General features: G+C 46.4%; 1 protein-coding gene across 2 annotated transcripts; it reads left to right on the plus strand.

Annotated features, from left to right (window-relative positions):
• Nucleotides 1-16,194: 16,194 nt before the first annotated feature.
• PDCD2 (programmed cell death 2) lies at nt 16,195-23,064 on the plus strand. 2 transcript variants are annotated; one of them, XM_067701476.1, is made up of 6 exons: nt 16,218-16,565; nt 17,125-17,367; nt 17,732-17,863; nt 19,816-19,919; nt 21,134-21,247; nt 22,505-23,064. In XM_067701476.1, exons 1-6 carry the CDS (start codon nt 16,283-16,285, stop codon nt 22,661-22,663), a joined length of 1,035 nt encoding a protein of 344 aa, XP_067557577.1. In that variant the 5' UTR covers nt 16,218-16,282; the 3' UTR covers nt 22,664-23,064. The 2 variants fall into 2 exon arrangements, with proteins under 2 accessions (XP_067557578.1, XP_067557577.1); XM_067701477.1 differs by lacking the exon at nt 17,732-17,863 and having other exon boundaries at nt 16,195-16,565.
• The last annotated feature ends 777 nt before the right edge of the window (nt 23,065-23,841 follow it).

Raw genomic sequence — 23,841 nt, forward strand, 5'->3', positions numbered from 1 at the left:
AACCCTAACCCTAAACCTAACGCTTATCCGATACCTTATCCTAACCCCTACCCTAATCCTAACCCGTACATTAACCCTAACCCGTACCCTAAAATGTATGCTAACCCTAAACCTTTGTCATACCCTCACCTGTACCCTAAACTGACCCCATTCCCTAACCCTAACCCTAACCCTTACCTGAAGCCTTAACCTAACCCGTACCATAATTCTAACCCATACACTGACACTAACCCGTACACTAACATGTACTTTAACCCTAAACCGTTGTCATACACTAACCTGTACCCTAAGCCGTCCCCGTTCCCTAACTCTAACCCTAAAACCAACCCTAACCCTAACAGTTACCTGAAGCCTTATCCTAACTTTTACCATAATTCTAACCCATACACTAACACTAACCCGTACCCTAACACGTACGCTAACCGTAAATAGTTGTCATACCCTGACCTGTACCCTAAACTGTCCCCGTTCTCTATCCCCAACTCTTACCCTATCCCTAACTCTTACCCGAAGCCTTACCATAACCTGTACCCTAATCTTACCTGGTACACTACACTAACCCATATCCTAAAACGTATGCTAAACGTAAACCGTTCTCATACCCTATACTGTACCCTGAAACGTCACCATTACCTAACCCTAACCCTAACCCTAACCCTTACCCGAAACCTTACCCTAACCGGTACCCTAATCCTAACCCTTACACTAACATTAACCTGTACCCTAACATGTACGGTTATGCAAAATCTTTGTCGTACACTAACCTGTACCCTAAACCGGCCCCGTACCCTAACCCTAACCCTACCCCTTACCTGAAGCCTTACCCTAACCCGTACCCTAATCCTAAACCGTACACTAACTCTAACCCGTATCCTAACACGTATGCTAACCCTAAACCGTTGTTGTTGCCTAACGTGTATCCTAAACTGTCCACATTCCCTAACCCAAACGCTAACCGTAAACCTAACCCTTACCCGAAGCTTTATGCTCACTCGTACACTAACTCTAACACGTACCCTAACACGTACGCTAACCCTAAAACCGTTGTCATACACTAAACTGTACCCTAAAGTGTCCCCATTCTCTAACCCTATCCCTAAAGCTAGCCCTAAACCTATCCCTTACCTGAAGCCTTACCCTTACCCGTACCATAATCCTAACCCGTACACTAACACTAACCCATAACCTAACACGTACGCTAACACTAAACTGTTGTCGTACCCTAACCTGTACCCTAAAACGTCCCTGTTCCCTAAACCTAACCTTAACCCTAACCCTAACACTTACCCGAAGCCTTACCCTAACCCATACCATAATCCTAACCCGTACACTAACACCAAACCATACGATAAGAAGTACACTAACCCTAAACTGTTGTCATACCCAAACCTGTACCATAAACAATCCCCGTTTCCTAACCCTTACCGGAAGCTTTACACTAACCCACACCCTAATCCTAACCTGTACACTAACACTAAACCATACCCTAAGAAGTACGCTAACCCTAAACTGTTGTTGTAAACTAACCTGTACCCTAAACCATCCCTGTTCCCTAACCCTAACCCTAACACTAGCACTAAACCTTACCCGAAGTCTTACCCTAACCCGTACCCTACTCCTAACCCATACACTAACACTAAACCGTAACCTAATACATACGCTAGCCCTAAACATTTGTCACGCACTAACCTGTACCCTAAACCGTCCCTGTTCTCTAACCCTAACCCTAGCCCTAACCTTAACCCTAAACCTTGCTGGAAGCATTACCCTAACCCGTACCCTAATCCTTAACCGTACACTAACAGGTACCCTCACATGTACGCTAACCCTAAACCATTGTCGCACACTAAATTGTACCCTAAACCGTCCGCGTTCCCCAGCCTTAACCCTAACCCTAACCCTTACCCGAAGCTTTACCCTAACCCGCACCCTAATCCTAACCTGTGCACTAACACTAAACCATACCCTAAGAAGTACGCTAACCCTAAACAGTTGTCGTACACTAACCTCTACCCTAAACGGTCCCCATTCCCTAACCCTATCCCTAACCCTAAACCTTACCCGAAGCCTTACCCTAACCCGTACCCTAATCCTAACGTGTACACTAACACTAACCCATACCCTAACACGTATGCTAACACTAAAACATTGTCGAACCCTACCCTGTACCCTAAACCGTCCCCGATCCCTAACCCTAACCCTTTCCCGAAGCCTTACCCTAACCCATACCCTAAATCTAACCCATACACTAACACTAACCCGTACCCTAACACGTACACTAACCCTAAATCTTTGTCGTACACTAACCTGTACCCTAAACCGTCCCTGTTCCTTAACCGTAACCCTAACCCTTACCCGAAGCCTTACCCTATCCCGTACCCTAATCCTAACCCATGCACTAACACTAATCCATACCCTAACACGTACACTAACCCTAAACTGTTGTCGTACCCTAACCTGTACCTTATCCCTTACCCGTTCCCTAACTCTTACCCTATCCCTAACCCCAATCATTACCCTAAGCCAACATCACTAATTATTAGAGAAATGCAAATCAAAACTACAATGAGGTATCACCTCACACCTCTTAGAATTGGCATCATCAGGAAATCTACAAACAACAAATGCTGGAGAGGGTGTGGATAATAGGAACCCTCTTCCACTATTGGTGGGAATGTAAATTGATACAGTCACTATGGAGAACTGTATGGATGTTCCTTAAAAACCTAAAAATAGAATTACCATATGATCCAGCAATCCCACTACTGGACATATACCCAGAGAAGACCATCAATTGAAAGGACACATTCACCACAATATTCTTTGCAGCACTATTTACAATAGTCAGGTAATGGAAGCAACCTAAATGCCCAGAGGCAGACGAATGGATAAAGATGTAGTACATATATAAAATGGAATATTACTCAGCCATAAAAAGCAATGAAATTGGGTCATTTGTACAGACATCGATGGATCTAGAGACTGTCCTACAGAGTGAGGTAAGTCAGAAAGGGGAAAACAAAGATTGTATATTAACGCATATATGTGGAACCTAGAAAAATGGTACAGATGAACCGGTTTGCAGGGCAGAAATAGAGACACAGATGTAGAGAACAAATGTATGGACACCAAGAGTGTAAAGCCGTGGGGGGGGGCGGGGTGGGAGGTGATGGGAGATTGGGATTAACATGTATACATTTATATGTATAAAATAGATAACCAATAAGAACCTGCTGTATAAACAAGTAAATAAAATTAAATTAAAAATTTTTTAAAATAAAATTTTAAAAAACAGAAAGAAAGTTATTCCCTTCACATACATGTATTTATAGGAATGAATTATTTCCATGCTTATATCTATGAATACAAAAAAGGGGAATAAAATCTACCTTGAACCAAAAAAGAGAAAAAAGAAAAAAGAACCCACCAGTTATACAGAGGAAAACCCTATCAGGGCACTTGCTCCAGTGGTAAACAATGCTGAAGTTGGTCAGAGGTGGGAAATCGTCTCCCATGCAGCCAGCAGCCCCCCACCCCACAAGGAGCATCCTCATTTCAAAGCTGGGGGACCGTGCCGAAGCGTCTGTGAGTAAACGTGAGCTGAGCCCCAGGCCAGCTGCTGCTGAACTGTTCCCACCCTTCCCAGGTAAAACACCTGAATATGTACAAGGACTTGAAAGCCTACAGGAAGGGCCGTGGAGCCACACCAGCGACAGCACACCAGCCGACTTGGTGCCTGCAGGCCAGCCAGGATTGTCCTGGCCCCGGGCGCTCTTCTGGAAGCTTTCCATTTCCCTGCCTGAGATACCCCTCCTGTCCAGGCCCCCACTGCTTTTTTCCTTCCTCACCTCTGCCCGGGGAGAAATTCCAGCAGAAGGTATGGGTGACACATCCTCTTCTTTAGCAGGTGGCAGCCTGGCAACTCCTGCAGAAAGTCCAGCAGAGCCCCACTCACACCGGGCCACCCACAAAGCCGTGGCCTCTCACTCCCTCCCACCAGCCCAGCCCCGACACTGCTGACGGGGCAGAGAATATGGCGTCAGGCACAGCTGCAGGGGCTCTTGCTGCCTGGAGCGGTGTTTATATTGACTTCAACCCAGGCACACCTGGGGAGGGCTGGCCCACACATTCAGGCTGCCCAGGTCAGCCAATCCTCACCCCTCAGGGGCTCACAGTTGCAGAAAATGGACCTTGCTGAACCGGCCACGTCCAAGGAACAGGTGTGGGCTCCTGAGAGTCAGGATAGACAAGGGACTGCAGCTCTGGCTTGTTTTCTAATCATTTTATCTGGCCCATGAGTGGGAGACAACTTCAAGAAGACCCTCTCCTAATGAGAGGAACCCAGGAGTCAGGGAGAGGAGGGGTGGTGGGTGGAGACAGAGGCCTGGTGCCCCAGCAGCAGTGGAAATCTCTGGAAGGCCAGGCGGAGGGTGGCCGCACAGAGTGATGCCCAGGGTCACAGACCTGTCGCAGCTGCTGTTTGTTAGTTCAAGTCCTGCTCTGAGGTGCTCTGTGTCAGCTCTGAGCGACAGGTGAGCTGGGGGTGCTCTGCAATGAGGGCTATGTGCACGGTTCCTGTGTGCCCAGCCCTGCCAGGGTACCAGCCCAGGGGAGCTCTGTATCCTGGGAGGGGCCTGACCACGAGAGCCTCATGGGCTGCTGGGTAGCTGCACAGGTGAGCTCCATACCCTGGGAGGGGCCTGACCATGAGAGCCCCGTGGGCTGCTGGGGACCTGGTAAGGGATGTCAGGACAGTCAGTGAAGCCACCGAGGGTATACATCCAGTAGCTCCTAATTCCTACACCCTGCTGGTCATTCTACCATCCACCAGGACATGGCATTCTGTATTAGACTTCAATGATGCCTTCTTCTGTATTCCATTAGTCCCAGAGTCACAAGAAATTTTGGCTTGTGAGTGGCAGGACTCAACATACAACAAAAACAATGCTGCTGGGCCGTCCTGCCCCAAGGGTTCAAAAATACCCACACCATCTTTGGGGAAACGTTAGCTAAACACCTAAAAGTTCTACCTCTGCAAAGGGGAACCCTCCTTCAATATGCAGACGACATTCTGATCGTCAGCCCTACTAAGGAGGCCTCTGAACTACCTAGACAATAAAGGATAGAAGGTGTCGAAAAAAAAGGCTCAAATATCACAGACTATGGTGACCTGCCTGGGCTTCATTCTCACAGAAGGTCGGAGAAGCCCATCCCAGGAAAGGGAAGAAGCCATTTGCAGCCTTACCCCTTCTAAAACTAGAAGACAGCTTAGGGGTTCCTGGGGAGGCCGAGGATTGCTGCATCTGGATCCCGAACTACAGTCAAATAGATGGGCCTCTATATGAAACACTGAAAGGAAAAGATGATGATCCTTTTGAATAGAATCCAGAAGCAGCCTTTCAAGAATGCAAAGAGCAGTCAATTCAGACCCTTGCCCTGGAACTCCCTAATTTAGCTAAACCCTTTGAACTTTACATCCCCATAGAATGTGAATCGCCCTTGGAGTATTAGTGCAAAAACTGGGACCACTTGAAATGGAACACTGCAAGAATGCCCTCCAGGTAGGATAAACTACAGTCACCAATGGCTTGGCCCACCACCCCATCCGGCCAGGGTACTGGGGGTATCTAAGAACCTGGAAATCAGCAGCCCACAAATCCAGCTCCCTCCTAAGGGAAAAGGACCCCACGTGGTTATCCTAACTACCCACCATGCCCTGAAGTTGCAGGGGTCGCTCTGTGGGCACACTGACCTCGAGTGAGGAGGCCCTCCAACTCCAACCTCCAGAGAGACAACCGGGGAAAACGGGCCCCCATGACGACTCGTGTGACCATCACTTGACCTGGAGCTTCTCTCAGAAAACAACAAGAGTGTGCCCCAAAAGAGCAGACTACTGCTTGCAGGACTTACTGCACCCAGAGAGGAGCTAATAAGCTTGTCAGGGGAACCGTATATCATGCTGTCACCATAGAAAAGCCTACAGACACCGCAGTGACGGTGCCCAATGAGAGCGGCTGGACTCCTGGCTACTTGAAAAGGCCGTTGACTCAGTGGCCGTCATGGTGCTGGATCACCACCGGGCCTGGACTGTCTGGGAGTTGAGCGGGCAGGGCTCTGACATCTGGTGCTGTTTGTACGTTAATTTAGGGGCCTAATTGAAGAAAGCACAGACTACTGGTCAGAGCATCTAGGCTGGCAGAAACCGTCAGCCTAAGGTGGCCAAACAAATGTGGGGCGGAATAAAACCGGCCACCCCAGCATCTCTGCGCATCTCTCTCCTGGACCCTTAAAAGTCATTAGAATCTATATCACTTCCAATGCTGGCGCTCAGGCGGACGAGCAGTGAGTCAGGAGGCCTGGGGAAAATCAACCTCACCTAGAGGCTGCTGGGGAGAAGTTCTGCCCCTCCCCACGAGTATGAGGACTCCCAACTCAGCACGAAGCAGTTACAGAAGAGGGGTCTGCACCCACAGCGCCCCAAGAATGAGGAATGGGACAAAAGGCAGAGGAGTGGTTCGTCACCGGCAAAGCCCATGAAAAATTCCTGGGAGATAAAAGTAGAATCTGGGCAATAAAATAAAGTCTAATCTTTTTTCCTCTGTGCTTTGTCTAATTTCACATGCTCCTAGGGTCCCGCAAGCAGAGGTCCCACACCCGGCACTTCAGACCCGATTTCCTAATGCAGAATGGCTGGGTCGACACTTCAGCTCCTTGGGCCCCATGCAGACTCCGCGACATAGAGCCTGAGCTGCAGCCAACCCACCCCTCAAGAGCTCCGCTCCTCCCTCCCGCTGATGCTGCTGGGATCCCTACACAGCAGCTCAGCCCACAGCCCGTGGGGCAGTGCACGTTCTCATCTCTCCATTCTCTGAAGAAAATATAGAGTTTCACTTGCTTCTGAACCAAACTCAGTCTCAATCTGTTGGCTCCAAAGACACTGGGCAAGGAGAGCCATGTTGGGGCCCACTCTGGTGGATCAGTAACAGAAATTGACAACATTGTAACTTCAATTAACACATGTGTGAGCAAAACTGTAATTAACATATAGCAGTGTATGAGGCTCGGGTAAAATAAGATGTTTCTAACACTTCCATTGGATATTTCCATCACTTTATATGGAGCACAGGGGCACTGCAATTCACCCGTTCCCTAACCCTAACCCTAACCCTAACCTTAATCCTAAACCGAACACTTAACCTAACCCTTACACTACACGGTACCCTAACCCTAACCCATACACTAACAATAACGCATAACATAACATGTACCCTAACACTAACCCGTTGTCGTACCCTAAAATGGAGCCTGAACCGTCCCCATTCCCTAACGCTAACCCTAAATCTAACCTTAAACCTAACCCTAACCCCAAACCTAATCCTAAACCATACACTAACACTAACGCATACCCTAACACGTACACTAACCCTAAACCATTGTCGTACCCAAACCTGTACCATAAACAGTACCTGTTCCCTAACCCTAACACTTACCCGAAGCCTTACCCTAACCCGTACCCTAACCCTAACCCTAACCCTAACACATACGCTAACCCTAAACTGTTGTCATACACTAACCTGTATCCTAAACCGTACCCGTTTCCTAACCCTAACCCTAAACCTAAATCTAACCCTTACCCGAAGCCTTACCCTAACCCGTACCCTAATCCTAATCCATATACTAACACTAACTGGTAACCTAACACGTACGCTAACCCTAAACCACTGTCATACCCTAACCTGTACCCTAAACCGTCCCAGTTCCCTAACCCTATCCCTAACCCTAAACCTAACCCTTACCCGAAGCCTTACCCTAACCCGTACCCTAATCCTAATGCGTACACTAACACTAACCTATACCCTAACACGTACGCTAACCCTAAACTGTTGTCGTACCCTAACCTGTACCCTAAACCGTACCCATTCCCTAACCCTAACCCTAATCCTAACCCTAAACTTAAACTTTATCCGAAGCGTTACCCTAACGCGTACCCTAATCCTAACCCGTACATTAACACTAACCTATACCCTAACACGTACGCTAACCCTAAACCGTTGTCATACCCTATCCTGTACCCTAAACCATCCCCGTTCCCTGACCCTAACCCTAACCCTAAAACTGACCCTTACCCAAAGCCTTACCCTAACGCATACCCTAATCCTCACCCGTACACTAACACTTACCCGTACCCTAACACGTACACTAATCCCAAACTGTTGTCATACACTAAACTGTACTCTAAACCGTCCCTGTTCCCTAACCCTAACCTTAACCCTAACCCTTACCCACAGCCTTACCCTAACCCATACCCTAATCCTAACCCATACACTAACACTAACCCATACCCTAACACGTACGCTAACCCTAAACCGTTGTCATTTCCTAACCTGTACCCTAAACCGTCCCTGTTCCCTAACCCTAAACCTAATGCTAAACCTAACCCTTAACCCGAAGCCTTACCCCAACCCGTACCCTAATCCTAACCCGTAAACTAACACTAACTCATACCCTAACACGTACGCTAACCCTAAACCATTGTCGTACCCTAACCTGTATCTTAAACCATCCCCGTTCCCTATCCCTAACCCTAACCCTAACCCTTACCCGAAACCTTACCCTAACCCGTACGCTAATCCTAACACATACACTAACACTAACCCATATGCTAACAGGTATGCTAACCCTAAACCATTGTCATACCCTAACCTGTACCCTAAACCATCCCTGTTCCCTAACCCTAACCCTAACCCTAATACTTACTCGAAGCCTTACCCTAACATGTACCCTAATCCTAACCTGTACACTAACACTAACCCATACCCTAACACGTACACTAACCCTAAACCGTTGTCGTACCCTGACCTGTACACTAAACCATACCCGTTCCCTAACCCCGACCCTAACCTTAACCGTAACTGTAACCCTTATCTGAAGCCTTACCCTAACCCGTACCATGATGCTAACACTTACACTAATGCTAACGCATACCCTAACACGTACGCTAACCCTAGAGCTTGGTCGTACCCTAACATTTACCCTAAACCGTACCCCTAACCTAACCCTAACCCTAACCCTAACCGTAACCGTAACCCTTACACGAAGCCTTACCCAAACACGTACCTTAATCCTAACCCGTACACTAACAGTAACCATTACCCTAACACGTACGCTAACCCTAGAGTGTTGTCGTACCCTAACTGTAACATAAACCGTACCTGTTCCCTAACCCTAACCCTAACCGTAACCGTAACTCTTACCCGAAGCCTTACCCTCATCCGTACCTTAATCCTTACCCGTACACTAACACTTACCCATACCCTAACATGTACGCTAACCTTAGAGCGTTGTCATACCCGAACCTGTACCCTAAACCGTACCCGTTACCTAACCCTAACCCTAAACCTAACCTTAATTGTAACCCTTACCCGAAGCTTTACCCTAAACTGTACCTTAATCCTAACCCATACTCTAATACTTACACGTATGCTAACCATAGAGCAGTGTTGTACACTAACCTGTACCCTAAAACGTACCAGTACCCTAACGCTAACCCTAAGCCTAACCATAACCGTAATCCTTACTGGAAGGCTTAACTTAACCCATAACTTAATCCTAAACTGTACACTAACTCTACCCCTTACCCTAACAGGTATGCTAACCCTAGAGCATTGTCGTGCACTGACCTGTACCCTAAACCGTACCCTTTCCCTAACCCTAACCCTAACTCTGTTACCGTAACACTTACCCGCAGCCTAACCCTAACCCGTACCTTAATCCTAACCCGTACGCTGTCAATAACCCATACCCTAACATGTACCCGAACCCTAGAGCATTGACGTAACCTAACCTGTACCCTAAATCATACCCATTCCCTAACCCTAATCCTAACCCTAACTGTAACCCTTACCAAGAGCCTTATCCTAACCCGTACCTTAATCCTAACCCGTACACTAACACTAACTCGTACCCTAACACGTACGCTAACCCTAGAGCGTTGTCGTAAACTAACCTGTACCCTAAATCATACCCGTTCCCTAACCCTAACCATAACCGTAACCTTTACCTGAAGAATTACCCTAACCAGTACCTTAATCCTAAAATGTACACTAATGCTAACCCATACCCTAAAACATACGGTAACCCTAGAGCATTGTCGTATCCTAACCTATATCCTAAAATGTACCCGTTCCCTAAACCTAACCCTAATTTTAACCATAACCATATCCCTTACCTGAAGCCTTACCTTAACCCATACCTTAATCCTAACCCGTACACTAACACTAAACCATACCCTAAAACGTACACTAACCCTAGAGCATTGTCATACACTCACCTGTACCCTAAACCGTACCCGTTCCCTAACCCTAACCCTAACTCTAACTGTTATCGTAACACTTACCCGCAGCCTAACCCTAACCCGTACCTTAATCCTAACCCGTACACTAACACTAACTCGTACCCTAACACATACGCTAACTCTAGAGTGTTGTCGTACACTAACCTGTACCCTAAACCGTACCCGTTCCGTAACACTAACCCTAACCCTAACTGTAACCATAACACTTACCTGAAGCCTTTCCGTAACCCGTACCTTAGTCCTAACCAGTACACTAACATTAACCCATACCCTAGCACATACGCTACCCTAGAGCATTGTCGTACACTAACCTGTACCCTAAACCATACCTGTTCCCTAACCCTAACCGTAAGCATAATCCTTACCCGAAGCCTTACCCTACCCCTAAATTAATCCTAACCCATACACTAACCCATCACCGAACACGTATGCTAACCCTAGAGCGTTGTCATACCCTAACCTGTACCCGAAACCGTACAGGTTCCCTAACCGTAACCCTAACCATAACCATAACTGTAACCCTTACCCGCAGCCTTACCCTAACCCGTACCTTAATCCTAACCTGTACACTAACACTAACCCGTACCATAACACGTACCCTAACCCTAGAGCGTGGTCATACCCTAACCTGTACCCTAAATCATACCCATTACCTTACCCTCACCCTAAATCTAACAGTAACCGGAACCCTTACCAGAAGCCTTACCCTAACCCGTACCTTAATCCTAACCCGTACACTAACACTAACTTGTACCCTAACACGTACACTAACCGTAGAGTGTTGTCGTACACTAACCTGTATCCTTAACCATACCCGTTCCCTAACACTAACCCTAACCTTAACTGTAACCGTAACCTTACCCGAAGCCTTACACTAACCCGTACATTAATCCTAACCTGTACACTAACACTAACCTGTCACCTAACACATATGCTAACCCTAGAGCGTTGTCATACACTAACCTATACCCTAACCGTACAGGTTCCCTAACCCTAACCCTAACCCTAACCCTAACCCTAACCCTAACCCTAACTCATACACTAACACTAACCCGTACCTTAACCCTAACCCGTACCTTAACCCTAACCCGTACCCTAACCCTAACCCGTACCCTAACACTAACCCATACCCTAACCCTAACCCTAACCGTACCCTAATCCTAACCCATTGTCGTACCCTAACCTGTACCCTAATCTATAGCCGTTCTGTAACCCTAACCCTAACAACAACCATAACCATAAGCCTTACCCTAACCCGTACCTTAATCCTAACCCGTACACTAACACTAACCCGTACCCTAACACGTACCCTAACTCTAACTCATTGTCATACTCTAACCTGTACCCTAAACTTGACCCATTCCCTAATCCTAACACTAACCCTAACACTTACCATAAGCCTTACCCTAAACCGTACCGGAATCCTAACCCATTCCCTAACACTAACCCAAATCCTAACCCTAACCATAACCATAACCCTTACCCTACGCCTAACCCTAAGCCATACCCTAATCTTAACCCCTACACTAAAACTAACCTGTATCCTAACACGCACACTAAACCTAACCCATTGTTGTACCCTAAACTGGACCCGTTCCCAAACACTAACCCTAACCCTAACCCTAACCCTATCCCTTACCATATGCCTTAACATAACCCGTCCCCTAATCCTAACCCGTATGCTAACAGTAACCCATACCCTAACACGTGCCCTAACCATAACCCGTTGTGGTTCACTAACCTGTATCCTAAACCGTACTCATTCCCTAAACCTAACCCTAACCCTAACCCTTACCCTAACCCTTATCCTAAGCCTTACACTAACCCGTTTCCTAATTCTAACCCGAACACTAACCCTAACCCTAACACGAACCCTAACCCTAACCAGTTTTCGTACCCTACCCTGTATCCTAAACCGTACCCGTTCCCTAACCCTAACCCTAACCCTAACAAAAACCCTAACCCTAACACTTACCCTAAGCCTTACGCTAACCCGTACCCTATTCCTAACCCATACACTAACAGTAATCCGTACCCGAACATGTGCCCTAAACAGAACACGTTGTCATACCCTAACCTGTAACCTATACCGTACCCGATCCCTAACCCTAACCCTAACCCTAACACTTACCCAAAGCCTTAACCTAACCCATACACTAACACTAACCCGTGCCCTAACACATAGCCTAACCCTAACCAGTTGTCTACTGCAACCTATACCCTAAATCATACCCATTCCCTGACACTAACCCTAATCCTAACCCTTACCCTAATGCTTACCCTAAACCTTACCCTACCCTGTACCCTAATCCTAACCCGAACACTAACTCGTACCCTAACCCTAAACCATTTTCACACCCTAACCTGTATCCTAAACCATTCCCGTTCCCTAACCCTAACCCTTACCCTAAGCCTTACCCTAACCCGTACCCTAATCGTAACCCGTACACTAACACTAACCCATACCCTAACACATACCCTAACCCTAACCCGTTGTCATACACTAACGTGTACCCTAAACCGTACCGGTTCCCTAACCCTAACCCTATCCCTAATCCTAACTCTAACCCTTACCCTAAGACTTACACTAACCCATACCCTAATCCTAACACGTACACTAACACTGACCCGTACCCTAACACATAACCCTAAACCTAACCCGTTGTCTTACCCTAACCTGTACCCTAAACCATACCCTAATCCTAAACCGTACACTAACACTAACCCTTACCCTAACACATTCCCTAACCCTAAGCCATTGTCGTACTCTCACCTGTTCCCGAAACCATACCCGTTCTTTAACCCTAACCCTAACCCTTACTCTATGCTTTACCCTAACCCTAACCCTAACCCTAACCCTAACAGGTTCCCTAACCCTAACGTGCTGTCTTGCCCTAACCTGTACCATAAACCGTATCCATTCCCTAACCCTAATCCTAACCCTAGCCCTAACACTAACCCTAACACTTACCCTAAGCCTCACCCTAAACCGTACCCTAGTCCTAACCCATACACTAACACTAACACGTACCCTAATCCTAACCTGTTTTCGTACCCTAACCTGTATCCTAAACCGTACCCATTCCCTAAGCCTAACCCTAACCCTAACCCTAACCCTAACCCTTACCCTAAGCCTTCCCCTAAGCCGTACCCGAATTCTAACCCGTACACTAACACTAACCCATACCCTAACATGTACTCTAACCCTAACCCATTGTTGTACCCTAACCTGTACCATGAACCATACCCGTTCCCTAACCCTAACCCTAACCGTAACCCTAACCCTTACCCTAAGCCTTACCCTAAACCGTACCGTAATCCTAACCCGTACACTAACATTAACCCATACCCTAACCCGTACCCTAACCCGTACCCTTTCCTGTACCCATACCCTAACCCTAACCCTAACCCTTGCGTAGCGGGAGCTCAAAGCTCTCTCCTCAGGCACGGCTGTGGTCTCTGGGGGAGGCAGAGCTCTGGTCTAGGAGATGCAGCTGTGGGGTCTTTTCCTCTGCCTGGTGACGGATCCCCAAGGTGAGTGTCTCAGGTTCAGGGCCGGTCTATGGGGATGATTGTGGCTTCAGGTGGCTAAGAGGGACTGATTCTCCTTGTTCTCAGGTGTCTTGTCTGATCTGACACTGCAGAGTCTGGCCCAGGACTGGTGAAGCCCTCACAGACCCTGTCCCTCACCTGTGTCGTCTCCGGGGGCTCTGTAACCAGCAGTTACTACTGGAATTGGATCTGCCCACGCCCTGGGGAAGGGTTGGAGTGGATGGGGTACTGGACAGGGAGTACAAGCTACAACCTGCTTTCCAAGGCCGAATCTCCATCACTGCTGACACGTCCAAGAACCAGTTCTCCCTGCAGCTGAGTTCTGTGACCACCGAGGACACAGCCGTGTATTACTGTGCAAGAGACAGTGAGAGGAAGTCAGTGTGAGCCCAGACACAAACCTCTCTGCAGGGAGACAGGAGGGGCTGGGCTGTAGGGGAGCTCAGAGACTAGTCCCAGGAACCGGTGCAGCGGGTGGCAGGGAAGGTGGTTTCGGTTGGGATTGAGAATTACCTCTCCACGACGTTCAGCTGCCCCAAGGGACATTTCAAGTTTTTTCTGTCTCTGAATTCTCATATTCTCAGTGCAGCCAACAAATGAGAAAGTTACATTGTCTATTTGCAGATGGGATATCATCAGTCACTAGGGATGTGTCCATCAAGTTCCTATATCTTATTTATTTTTCTTGACAAAGAGAACATCCAGAAGACTCTCAGCTTCCCTGTGATTCGAAAACATTTCCACAAAGGGAGGTACCAGCACATTTCATCAACTCTGTGTCCAAACCCAACTTCGACCCCCTCACGCACAGGTGGCCCACATATAGGACCTCCTGTCAGACAGGCACATAAGACCTCAGGGGGTTATGATCAGTGCACCCCCAGGACCTCTGTCCACAGGGTCTCTCTCCCCCCAGGATATGTTAACCTCCTGCTTCTGATTTACTGGGGTGGATGTTGAACCCACCCCAACATAACGCTCTGCCTTCTACCTTTTAAATTCTCCCTCTACCTGTCCTAGACCCTGAGCACCGTGGGGTTAGGGTTAGGGTTAGGGTTAGGGTAGGGTTAGGGTTACAGTTAGGGTTAAAAAAAGCACACAAGAGCTCAGGAAACCAAGTAGTGTTTCCCTCTGTGAGGGGAATTTATGAGGTAAATCTCCATTTGAAAGGGTGTCTCCCTCTCTGTACCAGGAATAGGGTAACTGAAGCTCAAGAAACTTTTACCTATGGAGAAGGCCTGGACTTAAATCTACATAACAAACATACCCTTGTTTACTATGCACTGCCTGATGACCTCCTTTAACTGGCTTCCCCCCTCTCCCAACACCTTTTGTTTTTTAACTGAAGATGGTATGTAAGGGAGATTAGGTCATTTCCTGAGTTAGTTTTCCTGGTGTTGACCTGAAACAAACAGACAGCCAGATATTTCTCCAGCAAATATGGGTTTATTCTCAGGATCGGGAGAAAATCACAACTTGGAGGTCTGCAACCACAGCAAGGCACATGAGCATCCCCATGAGTCAAGGGAAGGAAACACCTCTGCAGAAAGGAAGAGGACCCTGGACGGGCTATAGCAAACAGTACACAACTTTTTATTGGCTGAGTCCTTGAGTCCTGGCTCAGTCCTTTCCTGAGGCCAGGAAATGAGAGTCTTTCTTCTCACTGTGGGGCTCCGCAATTGCGGTAACGCATGAGAGCTCTCCGTTCTGGTCTCCCCGTCCTATTTAATTGAGGTTTCTGCTTATTAATTTTTACAACACTAACCCCCAACTCTTAGCCCTTGGCCCAATCCCTAAACCCAAACCTAACTCCTAACCCTTAACTCTAGGCCCTAACCCCTAAGCTTATCCCTTCCCCACCATCCTAAACCCTCTCCCTAACTGCACCCTTCACGCCACCCTCCGTCCCTTTCCTGGACCAACTGGGCCAATGACATTTCTGAATCTTTCAGCATCTCCACCCTGCCTCTCCCCGCCACCCTACAGCCCCGCCTCCAGGGCTCAGGAGGCGACTGCGGTCATCCGCCCCTAGGTGAGCGGATATGTGCTCCCAGACCCAGAGCGTTCAACAGCGTCTGCAGGACGTGCCCAGGCCGTGAGGAAGTCAGAGAGCCCGCGCTCCGCTGCACTTAGCTCACCTAAACGCCCTCCAAGACCTCCACGTGACCCCCGGGGACTCAAGCGGCTTCGCGCCCCTGCCCCAGCAACCAATCGTAAGTCAGGGACAACGAAGCCGGCCCACGCCAGGCCTCCCCATGGCCCCGCCCCCTCTCCACTGCCGTCCAATTGCTTCTGGCCGGCCGTCCTCCGCGCTTCCGCGGCGACTTCCGCTGTCGGCGGCGGGGCGGCAGGTCGAGGGGCCTAATTCCTGCGCCTATGGCATCCGGGAGCGTCGGGCTGGCTGAGCTGGGTTTTGTGGAGGCGGCGCCGGCGTGGCGGCTGCGCAGCGAGCAGTTCCCCAGTAAGGTGGGCGGCCGGCCGGCGTGGCTCGGCGCAGCCGGGCTGCCGGGGCCCGCGGGGCTGGCCTGCGCGTTGTGCGGCCGCCCACTGGCCTTCCTGCTGCAGCTGTACGCACCGCTTCCGGGCCGCGCCGACGCCTTCCACCGCAGTCTCTTCCTTTTCTGCTGCCGAACGCCACCGTGCTGCGCCGGCCTACGCGGTGAGCGGCCCGGGGCCCGGGTAGCGCGTGCGCGGTGAGAGGCCTGCGGCCCCGGTCGCGCGTGCGCTGCCTTGCTCGCGGTCAGGGCCCAGGGACCGTGCAGCCTCCTCTGCGACCCCGCCGCGGGCCTCTCCCCTGTACCCCGCGAGCGTTTCCGGGGGTGGGGGTGAGTTCCAAGGGCTCGCGCCTTCTTCGACCCCAGCTTTTTGTTAATCAGTCGGTAGTAGGTGTTCAGATAATAGAACCTGTAATTTTTCGGAAACCTGGGTTCCAACACGTTGCTCATATGTATGTAGTCTGACTTAATGTTACTTTTGTTACTAATTTGAACAAGCTCAAAGAGCCTACTTAGTTGTATGGACTTTAAAAAGTTGCTCGTTTTCACTCTTATTTTTTCTTCCTTTCCAGCAAATAAGCTTTTTGAAAGCAAAAACTTTCTATTTTTCTTTTTAAAAAATGACTGTCTTTTCAGTCCTGTGTGGAGTGAAGGCTCAAATATTTGAATTGCTATGTTGTTTTATTTAAAACATGTGTAACGTTTCTCCTTCTCTCTCCTTAGTTTTTAGAAATCAGTTGCCTAGGAGAAATGACTTCTATGCCTATGAGCCACCTTCTGAGGATCCCCCGCTGGAGACAGGAGAATCCGTGTGCCTCCAGCTCGAGTCCGGTGCTCATCTCTGCAGAGTTTGTGGCTGTTTAGGCCCCAAAACATGCTCCCGATGTCACAAGGCACATTACTGCAGCAAGGAGCATCAGACTCTGGACTGGAGATTGGGACATAAGCAGGCTTGTACACAAGAAGGTCAGTCAATTCTGTTTTTACTTTTAAATCTCAGCTCAGTTTCATAGTGTCTGTCAGGCCAAATCTTTCATTTTGAGGATAAACATTAACATTACAAAAGGTGTAATACTTTTCAAAGCTTTGGTTAACTAGTGACATAAACACCTTTATGAAGAAGGAACTGTGAGGTCTTGCCCACTCACGTCCCAGCCTAGCTTTAGTATAGTCATTTAATTTATGAGCCATAATCTAAAATGCTGGAGCTACATATGTTAATTACTAGGGAAAACTGTTATGACATGGAATACACTTCAGATATAGGAAATTATTTGACCTTCCAAACTAAATGATTACTAATGATGCTAGTTACCTTACTTTGTTTCAGGTGATTTGGACAGTACAGTTCCAGACCACAGCTTCCTTTTTCCAGAATTTGAAATTGTAATAGAAACAGAAGATGAGATTATGCCTGAAGTTGTGGGAAAAGATGATGAATCAGAGATTATAGGTAGCATGGGTAAGGAATCAGTTTCAAAACTCATTCATTAAATATACACTACTATGTATACAATAGATAACTAATGAGAACCTACTGTATAGCATAGGGAACTCCACTCAGTGCTCTGTGGTGAACTAAATAGGAAGGAAATCTATAAAAGGGGATATATGTATAAGGAAAAAAAGGAAAAAGGTGGGGGGAAGAATAGTGAATCTAGTTGAAGCAGAGAGAAAGTAGAGGGTCAAGTGTCCCAACATTCCAGCCTCAAGGGACATGTTGTCACCCATTTCAGGGGACACTGACGGCCTGCCATGGAGACCTAGGGATTAGAGAACCAGTTTGGAGACACCCGTCTTAGATCATTGCTAAGACAAAAAACGTTTTTCTTTTTAACTAACATATGAGAAGATTCCGTGCCAGATGTTTAAAAGCACCTAGGGAGAGGGATGCTATGTTTGTTGGTGGGTAGTAGTGTTAGAGAGTGTGCTTTGGGGAAGAATTCACTGATGAAGGAGTCTGATAGAAAATTTCCAATAACAGGTGAGAGAGAACTCCCTGTATTGAGTGTCCAGTGAAATGAAACCATGCTGTATCTAAACTGGACAGTGCATGCCATTGATCCACACTGTCTCTGCTCCCTCAGACATGGGGCCAATAAAGTAATAAGCAATAGAAATGTAAAAAAAAAAAAGAATAAAAAAACTCTTTCATTAAGTGATTAAATATAATGCTTGAAAGGAAGGGCTCAAGATGCCAAGAAGAGAAGCACTGATAGGAAAAGGCAACTCACTTGGGAGGCTGCAACCTATACTTTTCAAATATTGCCTCATTTGAAGATATCCTTTCTGTACTTCCCTCCTTGGCATATACAGGAACGTTCTGGTTCCTGTAAACATGTCAGAGGAAGTATCCAGGTGGTCAGTTGGGTGGGGCTGCACAGGATGCTGGAAACTTGGAAAGTTTATCTGGCTCCAGGATTTGTTTCTCTGATTGAGATGGTGGACATGAGAGTGCCTAGCAGTGTTTGGTGGGCAGCAGGGGGCCCTTTTATCTGGCAAGTTTCAGATACTTGATTTCATCAGTTACTTCAAGGTTATCATACTCTGGAGCAGTGCCTGTGCTGAGACTGAGCCGTAGCCAAAATTGATCCAACACTTACTCTGTACCACGGGCCTTTTGTGCATGATCTTACTAAAGTCTTGACATCAGAACAATATGTTAGAAACTCTGCCCCATTTTGCAGTGAGGAATTTGAGGTTCTGGGTATAACTTGCTTGGTCGTATAACTGACTAAAGTTGTTAAGTTCTAGAACTGAAGTCTGAGCTCACGTCTTACTCCAAAACTTGAGCCAAAATGTAGATTTCAGAATCTAAATTAAATTTTGGATTAGAATGTCAGCTTACTGGCTTACAGTTCACATTCAGGGTATCAGAAATATCTTCTGAGTTACAAAGACTCGATCCTGTTGGGGATGGTGGTGTTTCAGGTAGCTGAGATTCCAGAGGTGAGTGTGAAGGAGTGAGCTGGTAGGGTTAGGGCATGTGATGACTGAATGAGTGTAAGGGAAAGGAGAGATGAAACATGAAGAGATTGGAAGTAAGAGTACAGATGGGTGAAGGACACTAGTGATAAGCAGGGCTCATATTCTTTGGGTGCCCTTTTGTGTGGTGGGCACAGCAGTCCTCAGACTGGGACTTGGGGTCTGTTCTTTTAATTTGGAGTTTTAAAGAGAAGCTCTTACTAGGAGCCGGCATAGTAATAATGCTTCATGGAGTACCTGCAAAGTCAGATGGTCTTAAAGCACAAACATTAATGAATTAAAATAGGAAAGCCTGTAGAAACATCTGGCCTTCACTGTCTGATTTAACACTAAGTTGGTTGTTTAAAACTGGCTTCCCTCAGCATGTGTTTATTGTCCAGACATGGAGATTATTCCTGTTGCATAATAGTTATGTTGATAATTTTTTAGGTGAAACACCTGAGGAAGAACTGGATTCCATGGCAAAACATGAATCTAGGGAAGATAGAATTTTCCAGAAGTTTAAAACCAAAATATCCTCTGAACCAGAACAGGTAAAATAGAATTCATTTACAGCTCCTTCTGTTCTTTTCAGGTGGTGGTTTAGGGGTACAAACCCTGAGTAGGGAATTCCCTGGCAGTCCAGTGGTTAGGACTCTGCACTTCCATCGCTGGGGGCCCAGGTTTGATCCCTGGTTGGGGAACTAAGAAACCAACCTGCAACATTAGCACAAAGACCACTGTGGTTTTGTGAAAAGAATAATGGGTTTTGCTGTTATGAAGAATTCTGGCTTCTTGAATTACATATTGACCTTCTGATGTAATTGTATCTACGGTGTGGGGAAAAAAAAAAGAGTGGTTTCGAGGATTAAGGTAGATTGTAGACTCACAGTAAGTATTCAGCAAATGCTTCCCTTTGCCTCTTTTCTTCCATTAACTTTATTCCCCTTAACTTCCCTTACCATAAACATAAATCACTAAAGAAGACAGCTAAATTCCCATAAGCCAGTCGCTAGAGCAAATCAACATCCAGGGGCTTATAGGAAGAGTAGGTCTAGGTCCTAAATACTGAGAAGGTAGTTTTTAGCAACACATACGCTTTTAACAAGAAATATTGAGGAAGGTCACTCATTTGTTACATAAGATGTTATAACAAAATTTACTTCTGTTTTATTTAAACACTGTGGCTCACTTGGTATTTGTTCCTTTAAAAATTGTTAACTAAGTTTCCTTATATCTGTGTGAAGGTAAGCACAGACCCTGGGCTGCATGTTAGATTGACAACCTGGTGATGGGGAAATAGGATTATTGTTAGTCTCTTCACAAAATAGTCATAGGATTCAGATTCTAACCATATTGACATCTAAGAAAAATAATTTGGATATCCTGAATCAGATAAGCTGAAACAGTCCCTTTGATCAGGGGCCCCAAACCCTGGGCCAAGGACCGGTACCGTGAAGCTTCAGCTGCCACTCCCCATCGCTCGCATTCACGCCAGAACCACCCCCTTCCCCCTCCCTGTCCGTGCAAAAATTGTCTTTCACGAGACAAAACCAGTCCCTGGTGCCAAAAAGGTTGGGCACCGCTGCCTTTGATGACGCTGAGAACGGTCTTAATTGTGCCCAGTGGAGGGGCGCAGGGGGACAGACAGTAAAGTGGTTTTCAGATGAGCGTTTCATCAATCGTAAGAGTATGTACAAAGCTTCTCTAGATGATCCTCAGATCACATGAGATGTTGGTGATTTAAACTGATCCTTATTGATTTTAGATTCTCAGATACGGCAGAGGGATTGCCCCCATCTGGATCTCTGGTGAAAATATCCCTCAAGAAAAGGATATTCCAGATTGCCCCTGTGGTGCCAAGAGAATATTTGAATTCCAGGTATGACCTTAAATAAGTACTATTTTAGTATGTAATTACCCTGATTTATAATTTTAAGCATTAAAAAACTTTGCCAAAGTAACATATGTGTATGGGTCCCTATGGTGTTATGGAAGGTTCCCTATAATGAAAATCAGTAGTTTCCTACCCCACCTTAGGGCTTGTTACAAGGAGGGAATTATCTTTTACTGGTTATCTGGTAGTTATTTCTATCTTTAAATAGCATGCTTTTTCTGAGATTTATCAGTTTACTAGTTTTTTAGACATCTGTTGACTGACTTCTGCAGTAGTGAGGATTTAAATGTAGTCACTCACACCATCTAGACCATCGCCCACTTCCCAGTGTGGTTAGGGTCAATATTATTTTAGTGCCTCTATTGTTACCTTTATAATTTAAAATAATATACCTTTTTTACAATATTTGACTCTCTCCTTTGTGAGAGTGTTTCAGAACGCTTACTCTGTTTAGTCTTGGTTTGTAGATTTGTTAGGAGAACAAATTAATGTAATCATTAAGGTAACCCCCCCCCCCCACAAGAAGTTGTTAGCATCAAAATCCGTTTGGGTTGGGCGGAAATGCTCCTGAATTGTGGATTCACTAACCTTATAAAGTGATATTTGTTTCTTAGGATAAAAAAAGGATTTTTGTGGACTGATCCAAAACTAATTGGTTCTTACTGCCAGAGCTCTGACTGACGCCCAAGATGAGCTGACGGTGGTTGTATAAAGCAATTTGATAACAGTAGTGGCAGTGCTGGCTCTTACTCTTTCCCATGAGACCACTGACTCCTAAGACCCATTTCTAGTCTATACAAATACATCAATAGATTTCCTTTTTGTATTCTACTAGGTTAGTGTTTCTTCAGAGTCATAGTAACAGCATCTGCTATTCAGGTTGTAAATAACCCAAAATAAGAGTTGCCCAAAGAGAAGCCTCATCCCTATTTTGTGGCATATTATTAATAAAAAAATAATTAGGTTAACAGCCAGGTCAAATAGATCAGCTGATCTTATTATACTTAGGAACTTCTTTCTTAAACGAAAAAGAAAGACACCAAATAGAGAGGGACTTTAAAGAAACATAGAGTTGCAAAGTATTTTTAGATTGTTAAGTATGTTAACACCATTAATGTCTTTAATCTTGCTGTGGAGTGTGGAGATGGAGAGACCAGGATCCCCAGGAAGGTCTGGTCTGTTGAGAGCAGACTGTGCTCATCACCGGCAAGGAGCGCTCTGACTGTGCCATCCTTTTCCCAGGTCATGCCTCATCTGCTCAACTGCCTGAAGGCCGACAGACTGGGCAGGAGTGTCGACTGGGGCGTCCTGGCCGTCTTCACCTGTGCTGAAAGCTGTGGCCTGGGCACTGGCTACACAGAGGAATTTGTTTGGAAGCAAGATATAACAGATACTGCCTAAAGACAACTGTGTGAAGCCTCAAAATATTCATCATCTCTTAGACCTTCCAATTCCATTTCTAGGACTTTATCCTAAGGAAATAATTATACCAGAGATACACAAAGATGCTGTTTTAGGTGTTGTGTATCTGTCCAGCAGGAGGCTACACAGTCTTAATGATACAGACTTATATGCACATCAAGTAAGATAAAGATGCCAAGGTACCATTGTAGATGGTATTCATAGTATGCTATTTTTGTAAAAATATTTATACACATGTATATACACCAAAAATATCTGGAATGAAATGCACTAGGTGTGAACTGGTTAACTGAACAGTGGGACTAAGTGACATGATCTTTTTACTTATATGTATATTTCTTTCTATAATAAAAATGGGTTATGTGCCTAATTAAGTCAAACCATCACTCAAGAGCATTTCTCCCCTAAAATTTGCAAAGTTAAAACAAGGAGAAAAATATTTGGGTAAAACCCCAAGAGACTTCCTGAGTTCAAAGAGAAGCTCTACTTCAAAACTGACTTTGGTCAGCCAGTGGCACTGCTTATAGACCAGAGACTGAAAGGTCTTCTCTTTCCATCTCCCCATCTCACAGCACTGTCCACATGGCAAGTAAACCCAAATAAGGACAGGGAATCAGCCACGGGAATCTCCCTGGGTCAGCCTGAGGGAAGGCTCTGAGGTAGCTTTCAAGTGAGGGATATTGTTTCCGATGCCTCTGTTTACACAAGCGGTTTCTGAATCGATGCCACCATCCACGCTAAGGCTCCTTCCAGCCCCAGGTGATTTATACTTGTGATAATTCCCAATTCTCTTGGTGCTGGGCAGGCTTCACTGCTGCGAAGGCAAACTTGGAGACATTGCTGTTGATCACTGCGTGAAGACCAGCAGCTAGTTCTGGTAACATCCCTGCTAACCCTGAAATGCACTGCCACCATAAACACATCTTTTTGGAGGTAATATCACTTGCTAATATCACTGACTTGGCTATTTCACTATAGTTTTTTATCAGGAAATCCTGGCCTTTTAGTCCATATCACGTGTGTGTGGATATGTATGTAATTTATATAAAGATACATAAAATACTGGACTAGTGGGGCCTTCATAGCCCAAACTATAAATCAGAAGTTTGCCCCAGTAGGACAGCATCCTGACTGCGAAGGACTGTTTAAGCAAATTG

Source organism: Pseudorca crassidens, chromosome 13, assembly GCF_039906515.1.
Source record: "Pseudorca crassidens isolate mPseCra1 chromosome 13, mPseCra1.hap1, whole genome shotgun sequence".
Taxonomy (NCBI): domain Eukaryota; kingdom Metazoa; phylum Chordata; class Mammalia; order Artiodactyla; family Delphinidae; genus Pseudorca; species Pseudorca crassidens.

Bases quoted from the DNA above. Each gene is read 5' to 3' on its own strand.
- PDCD2 (XM_067701476.1), top strand. From the start codon at position 16,283: ATGGCATCCGGGAGCGTCGGGCTGGCTGAGCTGGGTTTTGTGGAGGCG. The intron at 16,566-17,124 runs GTGAGCGGCCCG...CTCTCTCCTTAG, and splicing joins GTGCTGCGCCGGCCTACGCG to TTTTTAGAAATCAGTTGCCT. The intron at 19,920-21,133 runs GTAAAATAGAAT...TATTGATTTTAG, and splicing joins TATCCTCTGAACCAGAACAG to ATTCTCAGATACGGCAGAGG.